This window comes from Myxocyprinus asiaticus, chromosome 4, assembly GCF_019703515.2.
Source record: "Myxocyprinus asiaticus isolate MX2 ecotype Aquarium Trade chromosome 4, UBuf_Myxa_2, whole genome shotgun sequence".
Lineage (NCBI taxonomy): Eukaryota > Metazoa > Chordata > Actinopteri > Cypriniformes > Catostomidae > Myxocyprinus > Myxocyprinus asiaticus.
The window spans coordinates 18981226-19004309 of NC_059347.1; the positions used below are offsets into that span (position 1 = coordinate 18981226).

The 23084-nt window shown below is 36.9% G+C and overlaps 1 protein-coding gene across 3 annotated transcripts in view; it reads left to right on the forward strand.

The window, feature by feature from the left end:
• Positions 1-23084, forward strand: part of LOC127439036 (regulator of G-protein signaling 3-like) — a 52413-nt gene that overhangs the window by 3683 nt on the left and 25646 nt on the right. The window contains exons 4-15 of one of the 3 annotated variants that reach the window (XM_051695054.1): positions 4196-4246; positions 4723-4781; positions 5345-5439; positions 5808-5876; positions 7401-7461; positions 9001-9091; positions 13170-13237; positions 18849-18930; positions 20319-20424; positions 21365-21734; positions 22110-22158; positions 22696-22952. In XM_051695054.1, the coding sequence (XP_051551014.1) occupies positions 4196-4246; positions 4723-4781; positions 5345-5439; positions 5808-5876; positions 7401-7461; positions 9001-9091; positions 13170-13237; positions 18849-18930; positions 20319-20424; positions 21365-21734; positions 22110-22158; positions 22696-22952 (1358 nt within the window). Of the gene's footprint in view, positions 1-4195; positions 4247-4722; positions 4782-5344; positions 5440-5807; positions 5877-7400; positions 7462-9000; positions 9092-13028; positions 13080-13169; positions 13238-16241; positions 16445-18848; positions 18931-20318; positions 20425-21364; positions 21735-22109; positions 22159-22695; positions 22953-23084 lie in introns of those variants that run through there. The other 2 variants (XM_051695069.1, XM_051695063.1) reach the window with 2 other exon arrangements.

Genomic DNA, 23084 nt, shown 5'->3' on the forward strand with positions numbered 1-23084 from the left:
TTACTTTGAAGCCGATGGCTAATTTTTTTTTACGTTGTTCAGTGAGTCAAAATCAGTCAACATGAACACATCGATATGCAGCGTTATTAGCGAGCTGGTGCAAATGTACCTACATCTGTACGATCGTTCACTTAAAGACATTTTCCAAGACCAAGTCATGTGATTTTTTCTTTTTTTTTTTGTCTACTAAAGGAATCAAATCTTCTCAAATACTCTCAAGTGCCCATTCACTCATGTGCCATCTGCAGCAAAAGCCATTCACACATCTGTTTAAAGTAAGATATGCCTGTATCATCATTGTTTAATCTTTGTTCTGCACATTAACACTTTTATACACTCATTTTGGCAATTACAATAACAGAGTGTAACCGGCGCATATTATGGCTGCTTGTAGCATGTTAGTGCATTAGCATCATAAATTCATAAGGTAAACAAGACAAATGAAACATTTTCTACTGCATATATACTTTAAATCATCATCGAGTGGTTAAAACAGCTTCTTTTAAATAAACAGCTTTTTTTTTTATCATAAAGTCATTGAAAACATATTTTTAAGGTTTTACATGTAGTTTCCTCATATTTAAATTTACTTCTAAATGCCTCCCACAGCGGTGTGGCGGGTGTCTGAATTTTCGGAAACAGTATACTGATGCTCTGCTGTTCAGAACTTCTTTACCCCTGAAGGAAGAATGAAGAAGAACTTCTGCGGAAGTATAACGAGGCCTTAAATCATTGCTTCCGGCCTGCAGCGGTATGTGCGTGACGTAATTGGGTTGGCATGTGAGACACATGAGAACTGAGGCACGTGCAACACACATGGATGAGCGGCGCTGTTTACAAGTGAGTAGGAGGAATGCTGTACATTAGCTTGGTTGGTTTTTGGTTTAGATCTGTATTTATCCATTTCTTTACTCACAATGGTGTGTATGTGTGTGAATGTCTCAACCGAGAGGAGAACGTGAGATTACGTCTGTATCATGGCAACGCAAATACATCTCACGGGAGACCGCGTGATCTCCACCCTCTTGTGAAGCCTAACTGAAGCAATGGTTTATAATTAAAAAGTACTTCAATATTGATATTTTTTCACACCAAAAGCAATCTTATCGCTTTAGAAGACATTCATTTAACCGGTAGAGCCATATCGATGACGTTTATGCTGACTGTCTGTGATTTTTGGAACCTCAAAGAGAAATCTCCATTCACTTGCATTTTAAGAACCTACTGAGCTGAGATATTTTTCTGTTTTTCTTCAAATATGTTCTGGTGAAGAAAGAAAGTCATACTCACCTGGGATATCATGAGGGTGTGTAAATAATGAGGGAATTTTCATTTTTTGGTGAACTATCCCTTTAATGTTGGTGACAATTCTTATGGAGATGAGTGAACAGTTATTACAATAATGTTTTGCACTTTGAGCCACTAGATGGCAGTGTTAGATTCTCAGAGCAATGTTTGTAATGCAGCGCATGCTTACTGAATATTTTTTTTTTTTTTTTTACATCAGACACTATTGTATGATAATGTTTAAAACATGCTGCCTCCATTGTTGTAGCTTTTAGTTATGACCGTGTAAATAAATATAGTTATTTTGCAATAAAAATGCTAAAAATCGAAATATCTAAAAAAAAAAAACATATATATTAAATAATATATAATATATCTGATCAAATAATGAGATATGTTAAAAGTCTTATCAAATAATAAGTAAAAGTCATGGCTGTAATTACTTCCGGTTCATTCACCACACTGGAAATGGAAGGTCAATTTGAGAGCAGATTGAGGGATACAGTATTCCGCACAGTATGTACACTGTACATTTAAGCCCTTACTGCTAAACACAGCAATCTTAAATTTGGTTATAACATTGTAAAGCTTTGTGAATAGCTCAAAATTACGCATGCACCCTACTGTATATATTTTTCACTATTTTAATTTATAAAGCATTCCATTGCATAACCGTGTTATGGTATGGATCCCTATTTCTATACATTCTGCTCAAAACATTTGTGCTTACTGAAAGGACAGTGGTTGCACATCAATAAATACCTCCTGACAATAGCAGAGCAATTGTATATTTGTAGACTGAAAGCTAAAATCTGGGGTTCAGGTGTCCCATCTCAGTGATCTCACAAATCACAACACAATGATGAGCTTTATACATTTTTTGCCTGTTACATTTTTTGGAATATAAGACATTGCCTGAATTAATTTGACTGCATTACTGCATGCTCCGCTGCCAGCTGTTTATTGTTATTTTTGTCTGCGTGAATGTTGAGTTGCATGCATTTTCCATGGCTTCTCTTTCCCAATGGAGGCTAGGAGATGCTTTATGCAATCAGCATGGTTTTGCTCTTGTGGAGGGATGCGTACCATCCACAACCACATGAAGGATAATTACATTTTGAGTTATTTTGAGTCCAGCTAGCATGATTATACAGCAGGCACCAGCTGGTCATCAGTGAAATCTGGATTTAACCACTGGAGATGGATAGCCAGATCTAAAAATTAATGACGCAATGACTGTTTAATTTCCTGCATGGTCTGTCAATGAATGACTCTTAGAGATTAAAGTCCTTTAACGGACAAGAAAAAAGGCTTCTACTTTAGGCTGCTTTTACAGCAATAAGATGTAGTTTGACAATAGATTCTTTGAGAGTGGCTTTCTGTCCTAAGGAGAAAAGGTTTTTCACTACAAGAATAATACATTTGTATTTTCAAAGCTTAAGTTGTCTATAAGACATCAGGGTGTTTGACAAAGTCTACAGTTAATACATAATATGCATCCAAACTTTTTTGAAGGATTGATTCTAAATCTGATCATTGTCTTGAGTTATTTTTAATGTTGTGCTTTTTTTGTATGTTTTGTTAGAAAGGAGAGGGGTAGTCCAAGATGTTTGTGTACTGTTGTTTTCTGAGACTATTTGCTAAAGTGAGCTCAAACACATTATAAGGGAAACCTTATCTGAAATCTAAAATCTGATTTCAGATCAGCCCAAAAGAGCAACATCAGTCAAAGGTATTGCGTATTATTATACAGCAGGTGGACTTGGCCTTCCTCCCCCCCACGCCCCCTTTCACTCCATTCATCAGTGCTGCTCTCTGACCAATCACAGCTCTTCCTGTCTAATCAGCTATTCAAAATGAAAAGGCGGTTGAAATGTAAGCCTGTTTTTTCTTGCTGTGCTTTATTCTCTGGTTGCAAGATATGGATAGTGGCAGTTAAATTCATGAATAGCTATGAGGCATCAAATCGGAATGTATTTACAAATGTTTTGATAATTCACGTGTGATGCAAATGAGTTGAGACGTTTTATTTTTTATTTTTAGCTGCAGTTTAATTATGATATGGGCTCTAAGAGGGAAAAGAGAGAGACACTGGGCTGTTTAAGCCAATGGCAGAGAGTGTCCTTTATTTTACAAACTCATGGTGAGTCTTTCTGGCTCAACTCTTTCTTGACCTGCTGTTCTAAAATTATACATGCTGTAATAGTTAATTAAATTGTTTGTGTCTGTCTGATGTCAAATGCATCTTGAGGCAAAGACTTTAACATTCACTTGTTTGACTGCACATATTGTTGTGGCAAAAGATGACCTGTTTGTGACAGGTTTTGCTGATGTTTTGAAGGAAATATGTGTGCCAGTTTACATATTAGTGAAACAGAGAATGTATCACCAGTAGGTGTGTCAGGGGGCCTAGGTAGCTCAGCGAATAAAGACGCTGAATACCACCCCTGGAGTTGCGAGATCAAATCCTGGGGTGTGCTGAGGGACTCCAGCCAGGTCATTCAGGAGGGTAGAGTCACATGGGGTAACCTCATCGCGGTTGCTATTATGTGGTTCTCGCTCTCGGTGGGGCGTGTGGTGAGTTGTGCGTGGATGCTGCAGAGAATAGCGTGAAGCCTCCACACGCGCTCCATCACCGCGGTAACGCACTCAACAAGCCACGTGATTGATGGTCTCAGACGCGGAGGCAACTGAGATTCATCCTCCGCCCCCCGGATTGAGGCGAGTCACTACGCCACCACGAGGACTTAGAGTGCATTGGGAATTGGACATTCCAAATTGGAGAGAAAAAAAATTACAAAAATTATATGAGTCATAGAAATTCATGGGTCAAAAGGTGTGTGAACTCTTTATATAATTGTTTTTTGTATCTTGTGTATAAAATCTGTTTTTTCGTCTTTGTTCGCAGGTCAACTGAAACTGACAGTTACTCCTGGCAATGGGGTGCTTTATGTTCGAAGTAAGCACAATTACATGTCTGTAAACAGTTTTTGTACTTTGTACTTTTGAAGTTTAACAGTTTGTTTGCTGTAAATAAAGCTCTTCTCATGCATCCATACATTTTTTTTTTAATTTATAGGTTGTGCTTACAATGATTTCATACTTGAATCATTTCTAAACAACAGTTTGAATGCCTTACACTATAAAAATGTAAATATCTAAATGAACTGGTTTTAATTCAGTCAGCCTGATTTCTGTAGAAAAGACATAATGTAGAAAAAAGGTATCAAATGCATGTATATCCAAATAAGTATTTGTCATTACAGTTTTTGTTGTATTTACTTTTTGTATTTTAACAGAGCCTACCTCACAAATTTCAATGCTCATTTTCCACCATGTGTGATCTGTGCAAATTACAATGAAAGACTTATGACTTACAGTATATCCACTTTTTACACTACAGGCAGTATTTTCACTAATGTTGTCATTTCACAGTTTTGGAAGCCAGGGGACTCATGGGAAGAGAGTATAGACCAAGTGACTCATATGTCAAGGTGGGCACTTTAACATATTTGATAAGCAGTGTGTTTTTATGACTCTGCAGGCAATATTTGGCATGGCACATAAGCTCATCTGCATGCACATCAACAGGGAAGGTAACAACCAAGTTCTTACAGAGTAGATGGGAAAGTAGGGGAGAGAAAGGGGGAATGGAATCAGGACAGGCTGAACTTGAAACCGGGTCTCCATGAGTCAGCAATTTTTCATATGTCATGAGCATGTGCACAACCCACTGCACCACAGCTCAGACCCAATATATCAATAGAGAAACAACGTTAACTGTCCTGTTCCCATGTAGGTGATGATGTGATATTGTTTTTGTCATTATTTGTCACATAATTCCCTGTGGATGTCTGCCCTTCAAATGAACCCATGTTCATTTCATCTGAGGCAGGTTTCAGGCATGAGAAAGCATAAGTTGTGTTGGCAGCTGTCCACTTGCATTCAGATACAAGTGTTGATTGATTTTCCCTCCATATATGATGAATATGTCCGCTAGCAATGTTAAACTAATGAACTTGATAGGAACCGCTAACACGTTTTTTGTACGTTTCAGATAGCCATTGCTCCAGATGTTGACCACAGCAAGCAATGGAAGACCAGGACCATTCTAGACTGCAAAAGTCCTGTTTTCAATGAGACTTTTATGTTGTGAGTGATTTTCTTGTAGTTTTATTGTTCAGCAAACAAAAATGTTTGATGTTCAAAATGAGCACTTTGTGATCTGGGATTTTAAATGAGGAAGTAGAAGTGTGTCTTGTTATCTTATACTGTAGTTGAATAATTTATGTTAAACATTATGTGCTCCCTAACCCCTTGCGTGACAGGCTCTATATTTCAATCAATCTTTCTGCCTTTAAGACCTGAAAAGATTGAGTCTGCTGCCTCTCTTTTGTTGGCTAAATCAAGGCAAATCTCTTTAAAGACTTTTGAAGTCTTTGCAGGAGAAAGACATTGTGTTGTTGGATAAAGCTGGACATTGATGGATGAGCTTTTTAAGTGTTGTATTTACGTTCCAGAGATGTGGATGAGGACGATCATAAGAAAAGACTGTTAGTAACAGTGTGGAATCGAAATCGAACATCCAGGTAAAACTTTATCTTCTTTCATTTTTTATTCTGTAAAACATAATATCTTGTAATTGTTACCTCAAGGAGTTATTTCTACCCTTCAAATTCGTCTGTTGGTGTAACTAATGTATTTATGTTGATTCAGCGATGTTAAATTAAATCAAGTTTGACTTGAATCAAACCAGTTAATTTAGATGTTAAAACAAGGTTAACATTTTTTCCCTGGGCAGGGATCATGACCTAACTGTGTGTGTGTGTATATATATATATATATATATATATATATATATATACATACGTATACACTACCAGTCAAAAGTTTTGAAACACTTGACTGAAATGTTTCTCATGATCTTAAAAATCTTTTGATCTGAAGGCGTATGCTTAAATGTTTGAAGTTAGATTTGTAGACAAAAATATAATTGTGCTACCATATTTATTTATTTCATTATAAATCTAAAATTTAATAAAATGTAATAAAAAAAAAAGTTTCTGAAATTGATGACTTTGACCAAATAATAAAGAAAATCAGCCAATAAGTGCCCAACATAGATGGGATCTCCTTCAATACTGTTTAAAAATCATCCCAGGGTGATACCTCAAGAAGTTGGTTGAGAAAATGTCAAGAGTATATTTCTGCAAATTCTAGGCAAAGGGTGACTACTTTGAAGATGCTAAAATATAACAAAGTTTTGATTTATTTTGGATTTTGTTTAGCCACAACATAATTCCCATAGTTCCATTTATGTTATTCCAAAGTTTGATGACTTTACTATTATTCTAAAATGTGAAAAAAAAAAATTATAATAGAGAATGAGTAAGTGTTTCAAAACTTTTGACAGATAGTGTGTTTGTGTGTGTGTGTGTGTGTATATATATATATATATATATATATATATATATATATATATATATATATATATATATATTATATGTATACTGTACTGTACAAACGTTTTAGGCACTTAAGATGTTTCACAAAAACATAAGATGATTATTTATATCTTTAGTGTGTCAATAGGAAAAATATATTTTAGACTCCCAAACATTACTTTTGCAAATAGAAAAGATTAGAATAGAAGAACAGGGAGCCCTGCAAGAGATGGCATTGCCCCCACAGAATCCCCCACTGAACATCGTGTCAGTCTGAGATTACATAAAGAGACAGAAACAATTGAGACAGCCGAAATAGATACAAGAACTGTGGCGAATTCTCCAAGAAGCTTGGAACATATCTGCTAACAACCAAGAAAAACTGTGTCCAGGTGTACCTATAAGAATTGGTGCTGTTTTGAAGGCAAAGGTGGCCACACCGAATATTGATTTTTTATGTTTACTGGACTTTGTATGATGTTAACTGATAAATGAAAACTATTTATGTCATTATTTTTGAAGACATCCTCACTATGCAACATTTTTCACAAGTGCCTAAAACTTTTGCACAGCACAGTATACAGTATATAATCAATATGAAGTTATCAGGAGTTCAAAAAATCCCTGTCTGCTGTTTTTGTGTATTATAGTGTTTGAATGTGCCCACAGGCGCAGTGACTTCCTGGGCTGTATGAGTTTTGGTGTCCAATCTCTCATCACCTCAACTAAAGTAAATATTCTGCTGTCAATCATTGTTTACATGTACACACTGAACATTTATCCATAGTGCTTCACTTGCAGTGCTACAAAAAATGGTTTGGACAATATTTATGGTACAACGTTACAATGAAGTATACGATAACATGAGTTATAACATGGCCCTCTGGAATGCTTGATTCTGATTGGTCAGTTTGCACCATATAGTGGACATTTCTGAATAATGACCGCACATTCGAGGATAAAAATCAGACCATTCATCCGGTATTGCAAGTCATCTTTCCTACTCATTTCACTCTGCGATCTCTACAAGTGAGCTAATAAAAGAATTTCAACTCAGTGTTATTTCATAATATTTCATGTTTTTTAATTTAATTAGCAAGTAGTCTTGTTAAAAGTAATGAGCAGCCAGACTGTGATTTTTGCTAAATAAACTCCAACAGAACTCCAACGCAAACCTGAGATGGAATTCAGGGTTTCTGGAGACTCTGCGGTCTCTTTCTTCTCACATATTAGCTTAATTTAAACTCAAATCAATATTTCATGTCCATTTATTTATTTGTTACTAATCATCATGCTAATTCATGATACTAAATGCATTAAATAATGTTAACACTTATTGTAATGTGTTACTATATATTCATATGAAAGAATTGTTGGTAATTATATAGCTACATAACTCTGTATTGTAATTATAGTGTCCAGGTTACAAATATTACATCGCAAAGAATGTCAAAAGCAATATTAATGTGTGATCACAAAAGGCTCCATGTGATAACATGTACATAGTTAAGTATATGTAAGGAATTAGATTGACTGCCAAGAGAGCAACATAACATCCATTATTTAACCAAAAAGGTGTTTTAATTGTAAGACAACTTTGTCTTCACTAAAGCATAATTTTAAGGAAGATGTAATTTCTTGTTTTCTAAAACTATTCCTCTTCACTTCATTCTTCCCTTGGCAACGCATTTCCTCCACACCATCATCTAATTATGCAGTGGGGGAAGTGGCAATTGGACTGCTTATTGAGGCTTGAAAAATGACCTACAATTACTAAGAGCAGCACACTGCAAACATACTGGCATACTGCCTTCATTCTGCATGCTTGACTGGAAAAGAGTGAAATATCACATCTGATGTCGTTGTTCCTTTGAATTTTGTCCTGCTGTCAAAGGCAGAAGTGTTATGCACATGGGTTATCAAATAAGACACTAAAACATTTCTCAAATGGTGATAATTTTTGAAAAATTATATTAAGGCGGATAGATGTTTTATATAACACGCTGCCTTCCGGATGAGCAGGAAAGAAAAAGGGGCATCAGCTGCTGACCGGCAAAGGTCTCAGAAACATGCACACACTCACGCACACACAGTGCTAAGAGCTGGGGACAACCACAGGGTCTGTTCCTATGAGGGATGCATGAACAAGTCAGCAGATATTGGGATTGTGAAAAACCTTGCAGGGAAAGAGCAGCTTCTTCCCATGGCTGCTGCTTGCAGTCTCTCCCTCTCTCTATCTGACTGTATTTTTCACATTGTCTACTAACAGGAGATCAGGGGTTGGTATTATCTCCTGGGAGAAGAGCTGGGCAGGAGCAAACATCTGAAAGTGGCCTCGCGTCGCATCAGACAGACCGCTGGTGAGATTTAATGCTGTTTTCTGCCTCTCTCTCTTTTGTCTTGTTCTCTTTCTTTTTCTGTTTATCTTAGGTCATGTTGTTTCAAGCCCATATGACTTTCTTTCTTCCATGGTACATAAAAGTAGCTGCTCTTTTCCACACAATGAAAGTGAATGGGGACCAGGTACAGCTGTAGTCACCATACACTTTTATTATGGAAAAGAGCAACATTGGACATTCTGCTAGACTGTTCTTTTTGTGTTCCACACAAGAGAGTAGGGCATACAGGTTTAAAACGACATGAGGGCAAGTAAATTAAGCTGAACAAATTCCACATGATCATTTTTTTTTCTTGTCAGCAACAGTAGAATGAGTGATCATGGATACGTTTGTTGAATATTTCTTACATCAATAAACAAAAGTCAGCAGGTCCAATGACATTTTAAAGGAATAGTTCACCCCAAAATGAAAATTCTCTCATCATTTACTCACCCTCATACCATCCCAGATGTGTATAGGGTTGCAGCGGTATACCGGTTTCACGGTATACCATGGTATGAAATTTGACGGTTTTCATATCATGTACATTTGCTTATCTACAGTATATAGAAAAACAATGCAACCGTACGAAGAATCTCACCTGCACGTGCGTATCTCCTTTCCTCCTCGACTGCCTGTCAGACTCGTCAACTTGCGCCACACACACACACATGCAACAGAGAAAATGTCAGAGAGAAGCGAGGCGAGGGGGTCTGACATGAGTGTGTGTGTGAGTTAAAGCAGTGTTTCTCAACTGGTGAGTCGCGACCCACTTTCGCACGAGTGTAACGAAACCAGCTCGCGATCATGATATGCTCTTCTCTCTGGTGCGCGCGTGCAACAACAGGGCTTTCCTCAATATTGCGGAGCACAGACCTCAAAACTGATGTGACCATTTTCAATTCTAGTGAGACTTTTCTAGTTTAAAGCATTACGGAGGAAGTCAAGTCGAACCTCTCAAACAGTAGGCAGTCCTGACATGCCAAACAGCACTGAGGAGGAAAAGAGCAACACTGTGCTATGCGCTAATTCTTTTTCATTATGCATCATCACATTTACGAAATTGTTTCATGATTTTACATGAGTAAAAGTAACTTATATTTTGACAAAATATTATAGTTTCATATGAAATAATCTAAAGGTAGAATCTATTAGACCTCATTTTATACCAACAGTGGCAGTTTAGTTAAAGTTTCAAGATGTGTTTCAGCTAGTATTTATTTTTTCATAAATACTATAATTTGTTATTATCGTTACTATTATTCAAGACTGGCTACACTGACCTAACCATGGTAATGAGGAGCCTTTCCTCCTGTGTAATATGTATGTTCTGTTTGAATTATGTTTGAAATTATGAAAGAAACAGGATAATAATGGGCCCATATAAGTTAATATGCTCTTCAATTTTTAAAAGGGGGGAGAGAAAACTTCCTGTCACTTTTGTTGTTTACATCAACAACAGAAATAATGTCACTTGATGCATGTCCTTGTACTTGAAAACCATGAACAAATCTATGCAACATAGAAGGAACTGCGACCCAGGATACATTAAATACAGGTTAAGTTTTTACTATGGCGGGTCACCACTTAATTTCCAATGTAAAATCTGGTCCCGAAGCAAAACCAGTTGAGAACCACTGAGTTAAACGTACAGACAGGAGCAGTCTGGCTGTGCTGTCGTGCACCTACAGTATATGTTAATTGTTCATAATCGCAGGACATTACTTTAAAAGCTCACACAGCTGATGTTATTTTTCATTTAGTAGTTATTTTAACATGCTATGCTAACATGTAAACTAACATGCTTTAGTTATATAACATGTTATAGTTACATGCTATTTTTTTATTGTGTTTATAATTCTGTTAGCTTTCTTATTTATTCTATTTTATTTCTTTTCAAAAGGGAGACTTTTTTTACACATACTTCCATTTAAAAAAAAATGGTTTCATGTTTCAATTATAATAAAGCGTTTGTTCAACCAAAAAAAAAAAAAAAAAACCCTTATGTTTTCACTCCTTTAAGGGTCATTGTAACTGATAATAATAATTGTGTAATACCATATACCGTGATACTGTGAAACCATGAGATGGTTATCGTACCGTGAAAATCTCATACTGTTGCAACCCTAGATGTGTATGACTTTCTTTCTTTTGCAGAACACAAATTAAGATTTTTAGAAGAATATTTCAGCTCTGTTGGTCCATACAATGCAAGCTAATGGTGACCAGACCTTTGAAGCTCCAAAAATCACATAAAGGCAGCATAACAATAATCTGTACTAAAAGAGTATCACAAAGCAGATGTAGTGAGCATGCGTCGAAGGCATTCAAATTCACTCGCAGTCAGAAGAATGTACTCAAAAAGGCAACGCGGTCGGCTCGGCGCGATCCCTTCCGGAACACAGAACAACTAAGTATACCCAGGCCTTTATGAATGACTTTTATGCTGCCTGGTCACCATTCACCTGCATTGTAAGGACAAATAGAGTTGAGATATTCTTCTTAAAATCTTCATTTCATTCTGCAGAAGAAAGAAAATCATTCATATCTGGTAGGACATGTTGGTGAGTAAATGATGAGGGAATTTTCATTTTTGTTCTGAACAATGCCTTTAAGGAACATTTCACCCAAAAATGATAATTCTGTCATCATTTACTAACCCTCAATTTGTTATAAACTTTCATTTTGTTATAAACAAGAGGATTTATATATAGCAGAATGTCCAAGCTGCTCCTTTTCCTTCAAGGAAAGTGAATAGAGACTACGGCTTTCAAACATTTTGAAGTTAAGATTTTTAGTATAACAACTTAAATTTCAGTCTTTTCCTTACCCAAAATTATCATCTGGCATCAAAAGAATAAAGTGCGTGAGTCATATGGACTACGTTTTTATGCTTTTTGGAGCTTGACCGCCCCTAGTCACCATCCGATTTCATTTTATTGAAGAGAGCAGCTCGAACATTCGGCTAAACGTTCCACAAGAAAATATAAAGTCATTCAGGTTTGGATCAATATGATGGTGTGTAAATAATGACATAATTTTTATTTATTGTTAAACTAACCCTTTAAGTCAACGAAAGTTACTTTTGCATTCAACCAGGTGCTTTAAATGGAATTTGCATGTCTTTACTTACTCAGAAAATGCTTTGTTAAATTAACAAGCATTTCCTTGTACTTTTAAGGGGGATACAGAGGTCTTGGTGTTGAAACGTACAGCATCCCCACAGAGAAAAGTAACAAAGAGCTAGGGGCCGGGGGCCAGCTCACTGTGTACTGTGATGAGCTGTTGGAATGGGATGAGAATTAAAAGGCTAAAGCGTCATGCCGTGTCTAAGTCAGTTTAAATCCACTTAAGAGATCTTCCCTCCCTCCCAATGCAATTTCTTATAATGACCTTTACCAAGAAAGCGTTTGAAATATTAGTACAGATTTAAATGTGCATTTTGTTCATTGCATGTAAGTGATCATCTTAATTCCAACTCACAAAAGGAAGCTCCTGGGATGTGGATGGAAGGACATGTGTTGCGTTTGAGAAATTCAGCCGAGATTAAGTTTGATTAGGGAGAGAGAGGTGGGGGAAAGAAGGAGAGAGATCAAGAGAGAGAGAGGGCTTGAGTCAGGGCACTGTGCTGACTTTAAGAGCGAGAGCCAGCTGTATTGTGTCCCTCTTGAATGCTGTTTTCATGAAGAATGTTTAAAAGACATTATTTCCTGGGAGCGTAATCTCTATGGTTACAAAGTGGGGGAGCCTGTCGCTGGTTGTTAGGGTGGGGGTAATGCTTTTAGGGGAGTAGATTTCTTATTCTTTCTCTCTCAATCTCACACTCCCCCTCTCTCTTCTGGGGTAGTGAGCACTGTGTCACATAGATGCAGGCTTAGTTCATCTCTAGATAGAGTCACTTTCATTTGAAGCCTGCAGACAGTGCTGACCGGGTTCTGCTGTCCTCTCTCTCTGCTGGAAGAGTGTCAGGGTAGAGAGAGAATTGTACCCAGGGCTAAGATGTACTCAAAGAGCAATCTGTCATCCTGGGACTCATGGGACTCTCTTGTGTATCTTTCAGAAGCCGCCGTGTCCAACTATGAAGCTGGACCTGAGACCACAAGTCCGGAAAACATGCAGTCATATACGGTAAGGGTAATTTGAATTTGAAATTATATTTGATCGGAATTTTTTTATTTTTTTTTTTATTTTTTTTTTTTAAGGCTTTGATTTTTTAAAATAAATGTGTAAGTAGATTTTTCTTACTAATACTGTTTTAAATGCACTAAAAATCTGCTTCATGTGATAACATTAAATCAGCTGGCTTTGTTCAAATATTACTTAGCATCACTGAATCAACTTGACTACATTAGGTTAACAAAACTCATTTTAATGGTTAGTTCAGGTAGAAATAGCACATTACGGTAACAAAAAAAAAGTGCTTCGTATGGTAACATAAATTAACTGGTTTTATTCAAGTCAAAATTATTATTTATGAGTAAATATATGTGCAAATCCACCTGACTGCATTAGGTTACACTAATTAAATACATTTTTATCAGTCAACTCGGTTAGAGGATGTATTTCATCTTGATCTGACCCATAAAAAATTATGCCTAATGTAGTCAGGTTCACTCACTCATATTAAATGATATTTTTGACGTGAATAAGGTACATCTGCATGGTTTCATGTTATACAGTGTAGGATGTCTTTTCAGACTTATGAATTGCTGGCATTTTAATGTTGTTTAATGTTGTTTAGATGTTGTGAATTTTAAATGTTGTGTAATCTGTAAAAACAAGAGAGATATTTAAAATATTGATGACTCTGGAAGGTTACGGCCCATAAGCATTCTTTAGTAAACACAGGGAACACTGAAAAAAGTGGTAACCTGCAATTGTTACCTAATGAGCTATTTCTACCTGATCTAATTCTTAGAATTAGTTGTGTTGGTGTAACCTAATCTAGTCAGGTTGATTCAGATTTGTTAAATTTTTTTTTTTTTTTACTTGAATATGTTTGCTTGAATAATTAAGAGGTTAACTTTTTTTCAGTGAAGAGGTAACATCGCTGTTCATAAATTGAGCTCTGGAATAATGCAGTTTCCTAAATTTTATATTTGATTTCTCAGAATTCTTCGGTGCTGTAACCACCCTATCTGATGGGATTTAACTCAGATTTTAGTAAGATTAGATTTAACCATACTGTTTTGTCAGGAAAAGCTATTTCATATGACTGAATTCTTAAGGTTACAAATGCAGATTTTCTCTTTTAAAGTGCAGGCATTTTGAATGTGTTTTCAGTGGAGAGAGCTTAAATTGACTGGCTGCATGCAAACAGATGATTTTTTCAGCACATAGCCATCAGTGATGCGACAGACTCCATCGGCTCAGAAATACAAGTGCCTCTGTTGCATGCACTAATGATACGGACTGTAGATATATGAGGATGTGCTTTGGATATTGCATGATTGTGTCCAGCCATCAACCCACACCTCCGACACACACACTCACTCACTCTTCAAACCCTCCCATCCACTTTAGCGAGCAACTTTTCCCAGGACTGTTCTCCGCCTGCTCTGTTCTCCTCAGACAAAGCTGGGAAACGGGAAAAGCCAACAAAGTGGCTGTAATAGGAAGTCCAATCCAGCTCAGTGTTTATAATTTATCTTTGATTCCCGTCTAGCTGACACTCTTGCTGGTTCCCTGCATTTTTACGTGGAGGCCGGTCAAATACGCTGCTAATTGTGATTTCCTTTCCTTCCTCTTTTCCCAAAATCCATTTTTCAAAATATTTCGATGGCTTTCCAGGGTTTCTAGTAATGGGGGTTTTGTAAGTATAAAGTATCATCAAACTACACTGTAAAAACTGAAACTGTACAGTTGTGATCTTACAGTAAAGGGATGGTTCATTCAAAAATGAAAATTCTGACATCATTGGCTCACCCTCATGTTGTTCCAAACCAATATGACTTTGTTTGTTGCATGGAAGACACAAGGTGAATTTTCAAAACGTTTTTACAGGGTTTATTCACCATATAATGAAAGTGAATAGCGACTTCAGTCTGTCTAGCTTGAAACAGGACAAAAAATAAAAAATAAAAACACAATAAAAGTAACTGATACAACACATGCACTATGTCCCAAGTCTTTTGAAGCCATAAAATCTCTTTGTGTGAATGAAATTCAAGTCATTTTTCACTCTCAAATCAAATTAAATCAAATCATTGATATAGTGTGCAAAGTGGTCGATGTCTACAGAAGACTTGGAATAGAGTGCATGAGTCATATTGATTGCTTTAACTGCAGTTTTATGGTGTTTTTTGTCATTTTTGTAGCTTGACAGACCGGAGTCACTTTTCACTTACATTATATGGCAAAAAAAAGAATAATTTTTTTTTTCCTTTTGTATTCCACAAAAGAAGGTCATACAGGTTTGAAGCGATATTGGGGTGAGTTAATAATGACAGAATGTTCATTTTCGGTGAAGCATTCCTTTAAAGGGCCTTGAATAAAAGCAGTGTATATAGATGTTATTGAATGAAGCACATTTTTAGGTTTTCTAACCAGGTTTTTATTTATTTTTTTTGCAGTTTATGGACTATTGTAGAGTTTGTAAATGTCAATTTTCTAAAAGAAATGACCTGATTGCAGGGCTGTAACCACGAGAGACACTGAGGGGGACGTGTCCCTTCCCAATATTCAGTTTAGTGTTCAATCAATATGGATTTTTTTAATGAACAATTATTTTTCCTAATCATGTTTGTTTACATCCTTACCTAATCGTGCTGCTTTCTATACAGATACTATTCTAGTTGTGTTTTAAAATTGTGGTTTTCAGAAATGTTGACACTGTTTTCATGAATCTACATGTTGTTCAAAGGCTGGACATCCTCCATGTTTTTCAGTCTACGGTCCTGCTTTTCATAAAAAAAAAAAAACCATCTAGCACACTTTAATGTCTCTGGCTCATGATGAATATTGGTGTTTACATGAAATCAAGCCTATCTGTGTGAGCTCCATCTCAATGCAGAGAGAGAGTGAGTTCAGCCACTACAGTTGGGAGCTACTCAGGAAACATGTTGGCTTATCGAGAGCAGACATACTGCCTGGCTACTGACTGGGGGGTTGGAAGGTTGTTTCCTGTAATTCTTCTGCTCAGAGCAGTTCCCATGAGTGGGCATGCATAGCCACAATAGAGCAACAACGAAGGGAAGCATCATCACCTGTGTGACTTTTACTGAAGACACTAAGAGTCGACGACAGTGGCGTAGATGTAGGTGGATGTACATACGGTGAGCTATGCATACGATCCACGGACTGTGCAGGCTCTGCATCGAACGAAACTTGCCACAGGTTTGTCACGTTACTTTTATTGGCTTGTTGCGTGTAAATGTATTTGGTTTTGGAGCTTTTTAAGGAGTTCTGGTGGGTTCAGTCTGAGATATTCGGCAGGAATGTCAGGTTTTTTCCAACTGATGTTTCGGAATTTTATTGTTTGTGTTAGTTTACAATGTGTCTGTGAAGCCTAAAGGTAAAGATCTGAAATGATGCAGGTTTGAACTCCACAATAGGTGATACATGAGTTTTCACCTTTGGGCTAGGCACTTGGGTTGCTTCAGCGTCTTTGTAATGAGTGTACTGTGGAAAAACATGAATAAAAGTGTGAGCTAAATGACAAAGTAGTAAAGTAGTAGTAAGTGGTCAGAGCTCAATATTATGTAGGTTGATGATGAGTAGAACATTTCTACATGTCAGACCTCTGGGATTAGTTTAACAAACTGGAATATGGTGGCATAATGTACATTGGGTCCAAAAAGTCCCAAAGACAACATTGAAAATCTGGCATTTTTTTACATTTTAAACCTAGAAAAAAACGGTAAGATTTAAGATTTTGAAAGATTTGAATCAAATAAAAAGTAATTTAAAAATGAAGAAGAAATGTTTCTGCACTACTAGGTGACTAATCAAATTTCAGCAAATTTGTGACATTTACCATGTTGACTCTTTTGTACTAAAAGGTAGCATAAAATGTTAACCTAAAAATGTGCTTCATGTGGTAACATTTAAATGAACTGGCTTTATTCAAGTCAAAAATAACTTTTAACGTGTATTAACCAAGCTGACTATATTCGTTTTTTTATGGGTTAGGTCACTTAGAAATGTCCCTTTAAGATACCAATTGCAGGTTACCACTTGCAGTGCACAAGATGCTCATTGGAAGATTCTTTAATCATGCTGATTAACATGGATCATCAGGTTTTGCACAAACTTATGGAGTCCATTCCAGCTTGAGTGCATGTTGTCACTGAAACTAAAAGATAGATATATCATGGACTCAATGAAACAATGAAATTGTTAGTGAAAAATATAAATTTTTCAGACTTAAAAAACCCCCAGCAACAATAGAATACAAAATAGAAGCAAAACTGAGGCACTAGTGGTCTCAGTCTTTTGGACCCCACTGTATATCCTTGCTTTGCGATTGAGAGGACTAGATAAACAAGCTCCTTCCAAACTTTTGTTTAAAACTTCATGTAATGAGGGGTAGAACATTTCTCCACTTGAGACCTCTCAGATTTCTCCATCTTAAACTGGAATATTAAATAATGTATGAGTAGTCTCATAACAAGAACTAGTCTTCATTCAGTATTGCCAGCACTGATATACGTTCACACAGGTGAGAATCATTGTTTGAAACAATTGAGAATGAAAGAACAGCAAATAGGAGCAATGGAAAAGAGGAAACTGAAGTGGAATTTGATTAGATAATTATTTCATCAGAGTAATTCATGGTAATTCATGGAGCTTGTAACGAGGGCATCCATGTCGACCCAGAGAGAAGAGGAACAGCAGTGAAAGTTCTAAAGCTGTCATCACTCTTTCTCTTTTTATTCGCTCTCCCTTCCTAAACAAGTCTCTTTGTTGTTGTGCGGTCAATGTCATGTTAAATGTGAGACACCCCCCTCCCTCAACATTTCCTATTTAGTTTGGCTCCAGGTTGTATTGACATTTTGAACTTCTACTGTCCAAATATTAATTCTCTGCTGTTTTGTCAGTGCCAGGGCAGTTTTCGGCCCCCGTAATTTCTTTTTCTTGCCAGGGAAAAAGAAAGGCTCCCTGATCACCCAGCAACCCTGACTAATTTCTCAGCTTGTAGTTTTTAATATCCCTGACTATTTGCTGCTGTGGCATTACTGTCTTGGGGTACAGTGGTGCTCCAGGGGGGATATTGGTTTCTTCAGCACACACACACACACACACACACACACACACACACACACACACACCACACACGTAGAGACACACTCTCTGACCCGGTTACTGGAAGGTCTTCTTACACTGTACTCCTACTGTGAAAGGTCCATTCTCCTGAATGTCTCTTTAAAGGTGGAAGCTTTAATTGTAGTCCATTCAAAACAAATGATAGATTTATTATGGAGTGTTATTGTAGAAATGCTGTTTACGTAATGCAAAATTGCATTTTATTTACATGGATAGTTCACCTAAAAAAAAAGATGCAATGAAAGTAAATAGTGATTGAGACTAGCATACCACCTAACATTTTGTTTTGTGTTCTGTTTAATAAAGAAAGTCATACGGGTTTTGAACAACATGAGGAAGAGTAAATGATGATATAATTTTCATTTTTGGATGCACTGTCCCTTTAATTATTTAGAAATGAGCTGACCCCAACATTTGATTGAACTCTTGCACTTTTCTCATGTAAACATGCATATGTATGTGGTCTCTCAAACAGGTGACCATTTTGAGAGGAAAAGATGGTTTTGGTTTCACCATCTGCTCTGACTCACCTGTGCGGGTCCAAGCTGTTGATCCAGGTAATTTTAAGCACTTTCTATTAATATCTTTCTTCATGTCGTTTCCATGATTAGACTGTACCATGGACTGTAAATTATGCAATATAGTGAATGTATGAATATGATATCAGGAGGAAAATTGCATTGCTCAGTGGTTGCTCTTTTAGAGACCGGGTAGCTTAACAGAGATCTTAATTATGTTTAATTTAAGTATCAACTTTGCCTCGGACGTTTCTCCTAAAATTACTTGCGAGAAATGAAAATAGACACACATATGTGACAAATGTGGATAGATTGAGAATAGAGTTATTCATGTAAATAGCACAGCTCAGATAATTTGGTCTTGGAAGAAATTGATGATAAATGACTTTGATGTCATGGCAAATCTGAGCATAGTTCATGTCATTGTTGAGATCTCTTCTGGAACAATAACATTATGGAGACTCATGTAAGTATACTAGAGTCTTTTTCTAAAGTCTCAATTTGCTCTTTATTTAATGTTGTTGCTGTTAATAGACACAATTAAGGCGCGATCACATTTACCTTTACGCGGCGAAATACAGTCATCTCAGTGGGTATCCGTGCAATCTTGAATTTCGTGCGATGGACTTCTGGTGGCAAAGTATCACTATCCCACCTCCCCCTCACACCCTCTTCACCCGTGGAATTTTGCTGTGCAAAGGTAAATGTGACCGCACCTTTAAAAGAATATTCCGGGTTCAATACAAGTTAAGCTCAATTGACAGCATTTGTGACATAATGTTGATCAACACAAAAATGTATTTAGACTCGTTCCTCCTGTTCTTTTGAACAAAAGCAAAAATCTGAACATTAAAATACTCACTTTTTCAAAAGTATAACTACAAGACATAAACAATATGCATTTTAACATGATTTTAGTGAGATAAAATTATTTACAAACTTTTCCTGTGTAAAGTTATAGCCAATTTTACAACTTCGTTGCCATGATTATGTAATGTTAACAAACCCTAAAATGACTAAAAATTACAATTGAAATAACTTTAAAGCTCAAGTAATACATGAGTTTTAACAGACGAGTTAATGTAAGTGCTTTTATAAAATTATAAGCTTCACATTTCTGCCTTTAAACCCTCCAATAATTGGCCACATTCACTTCCATTGTAAGTGCCTCACTGTAACCTCTATTTTTGCTTTTTTTAAAGAAAAGGAGGGATGAGTCTGCATTATTTTTTGTGATAAACAACATTATGCCTCAAATGCTTTCGACTGAGTTTAACTTGTATTGAACCCAGAATATTCCTTTAATATATTAAAGAGAACCCATGTGTGGTTGGTCTTTCCTATGGGTATACTTATGCTTCATTTGACTATGGTCTGATTGGCTGGAGTGTTTTTCTGTGTTTTTCTTTTCTGTTTTTTTTTTTCAGGCGGGCCAGCTCATCAGGCTGGATTACAACAGCTAGACACATTATTACAACTGAATGGCCAGCCAGTTGAACACTGGAAGTGTGTGGATCTGGCACATGCCATCAGGTCTATAGTTTTTTTTATTATTATTATTTTGCCTATCCACGCCTGTGCCTATGGTAATAGTTGGGAAAGGTACATTGAGCCAAATGGAAAATGGATATTTCACCCCAAAATGAAAATTCTGTCATCAGTTACTCACCCTCATGATGTTCTAAACCTATTAGACTTTCTTTCCTCTGTGGAACACAAAAGGAGATGTTAGGCAGAATGACAGCCTCAGTCACCATTCATTTTCATTAAGACATTAAATGAAAGTGAATGGTGACTGAGACTTACATAATTCTAAACATCTCCTTTTTGTGTTCCACAAAAAAAAAAAAAAAAAAAGAAAAAAAAAAAGAAAGTCTAATAGGTTTGGAACAACATGAGGGTAAGTAAATTATGACAGAATTTCCATTTTTGGATGAACTTCAATTATTTAGAAATAAGCATACCACCTCTGGAGTTGCAAGTTCGAATCCAGGGTGTGCTGAGTGACTCCAGCCAGGTCTCCTAAGCAACCAAATTGGCCCAGTTGCTAGGGAGGGTAGAGTCACATGGGGTAACCTCCTCATGGTCGCTATAATGTGGTTCACTCTCGGTGGGGCACGTGATGAGTTGTGCGTGGATGCCGCGGATCTCCGCGGTAACTCGCTCAACAAGCCACTTGATAAGATGTGTGGATTGACGGTCTCAGATGCGGAGATTTGCCCTCCGCCACCCGGATTGAGGCGAGTCACTATTCCACCACGAGGACTTAGAGTGCATTGGGAATTGGGGAGAAAAAAGGGGAGAAAATCAAAAAAAGAAAAAAAAAAAGAAATGAGCTGACCCCAAACTTTAATTGAACTCTTGCACTTTTCTCATGTAAACATGCAAATGTATGTGGGGTGAAATGTCCCTTTAACGGATCTTTTGCAATGCAATCATTACAGATCATTAACATTATCTTTTTTTCCTGTAGGAATTGTCGTAATGAGATCACAGTGGTGGTATGGAGGACAGTGCCTGTAATGAAGCCTTACTACGAGGGGCTTATTCACAGGCCTTCTTACAAACCTTCCGGTTTTGACACTCTCTCTTCTAATACAAAGACACAAAACAAAACCCCACCTTTGCTCTCTCGACCCACCAACCACAAACAAAGTCGCTGTAAGAAAGGAAGCGGCCATGAAAACGCAGGAAATGGATTAGGAGAGTCGTTGTGGTCTTGGACTGGGAAACGAGAGGAGAATGACTACAAAACACGCACTCAGACCCTCAAAGGTACCCGTGTGACATCATCAAATGGCGACAACTACATAATCCTCTCGCCTGTCAGCCCTGGAAACCAGGTAGCAATTTTAAATACAATATAAACGTTTAACTTCTTCACCTTAAGTGTGCATATCTCACCGTAATGACAGTGCTTGTCTTAGAGGTTAGGAAGGCAAGAAGCTGTCAGTAGCCTTTACCAAATATTAGATTTGAGCTTTTTTACTGTTTAGTGGAAGATTTATGGTGACTTAATTTATCATGCACCCAGATGCTTAGGTCATTCATCACAGCATGATGCTGGTCTTTAGAAACTAGGGCTTCTATCTGTGCCAGCTCGCCAGTTCATGCACACTAACTGTAGCCAGGAGATATTTTCTTATTTATTCTAACTGACCCATTTTTGTGAAGGCTGAAGTATCCAGTGCCACTTGTGTGAATGTTTTACATTGCAGATATTGCAGCCGGTGTATTCTGACAACAGTGGAACAATAGGAACACTTGGTAAGACATTAGCCCATTTAGAGTTGTCTTTATCTCTTTTAAAAATTTAGGAGGAGATCTGATGTAGGCTGATCTAAGATCAGTTTAAAAAGTCACATTTCTACATAAGTCTGCTTTTAAGAGAAAATAATGAAAGAAAAGAGTGTCTGTACATAAACAGTTTCTGAGCACAGTCTTTATTTACAAAAAAAAGTGAATTTAACATGTTAGAGTATCAGTTTTAATATTCAGTTTCAAAGTATTTGTGTTGTGCTTTATACAATGCATATTGTTCCATTGCAGCTTTGTAGAAAATAGAAAAATAGAAAAACAGTACCTTACAAACCCCCCAGAGAGCATCCAAAGACAACACTGGCAAAGAAAAACTCCCCAAGAAGTAATACCATGCTACTTTGATATATAGTATACCATAGCACATACTCCAAAGAATACCATGGTATTACAATGGTACATGTCCAAAAAGGGTAATAGTACTTGGTAATGGTACTTTTGGTACTTTTTTTTTGCAAGTGTTTGATATATCCTGTCAATTCATAGGAAGAATCTATCAGACTCACACTAGCAGGGGGCTGCAGCAGAGCTCAGGATACCTGCAGGATGGGGGACTGCAAGCACAACCCACCTTATGCAGGTCTATGAGCGGGAAGACTACCACCATGCCTCCCTCATCCTACAGACAGAGCTTTTCCAACTACCAGAACTGCACCATCGTCCAGTCCCACCTGCCCCACTCCAACTATGGGACATATGTCAGTCTGGCCCCTAAGATTCTCATCTTCCCTGTTTTTGTGCAGGTGCGTTGAGTTTATTAATTGAATCTAATATTGGATCATTTATTGTATAATGTTTTTAAACTGAATTATTATTAGATTTTTTAAAGTTTACATAAAGAGATCATATAGATTAAGATTGCATTTAAGTAGTTT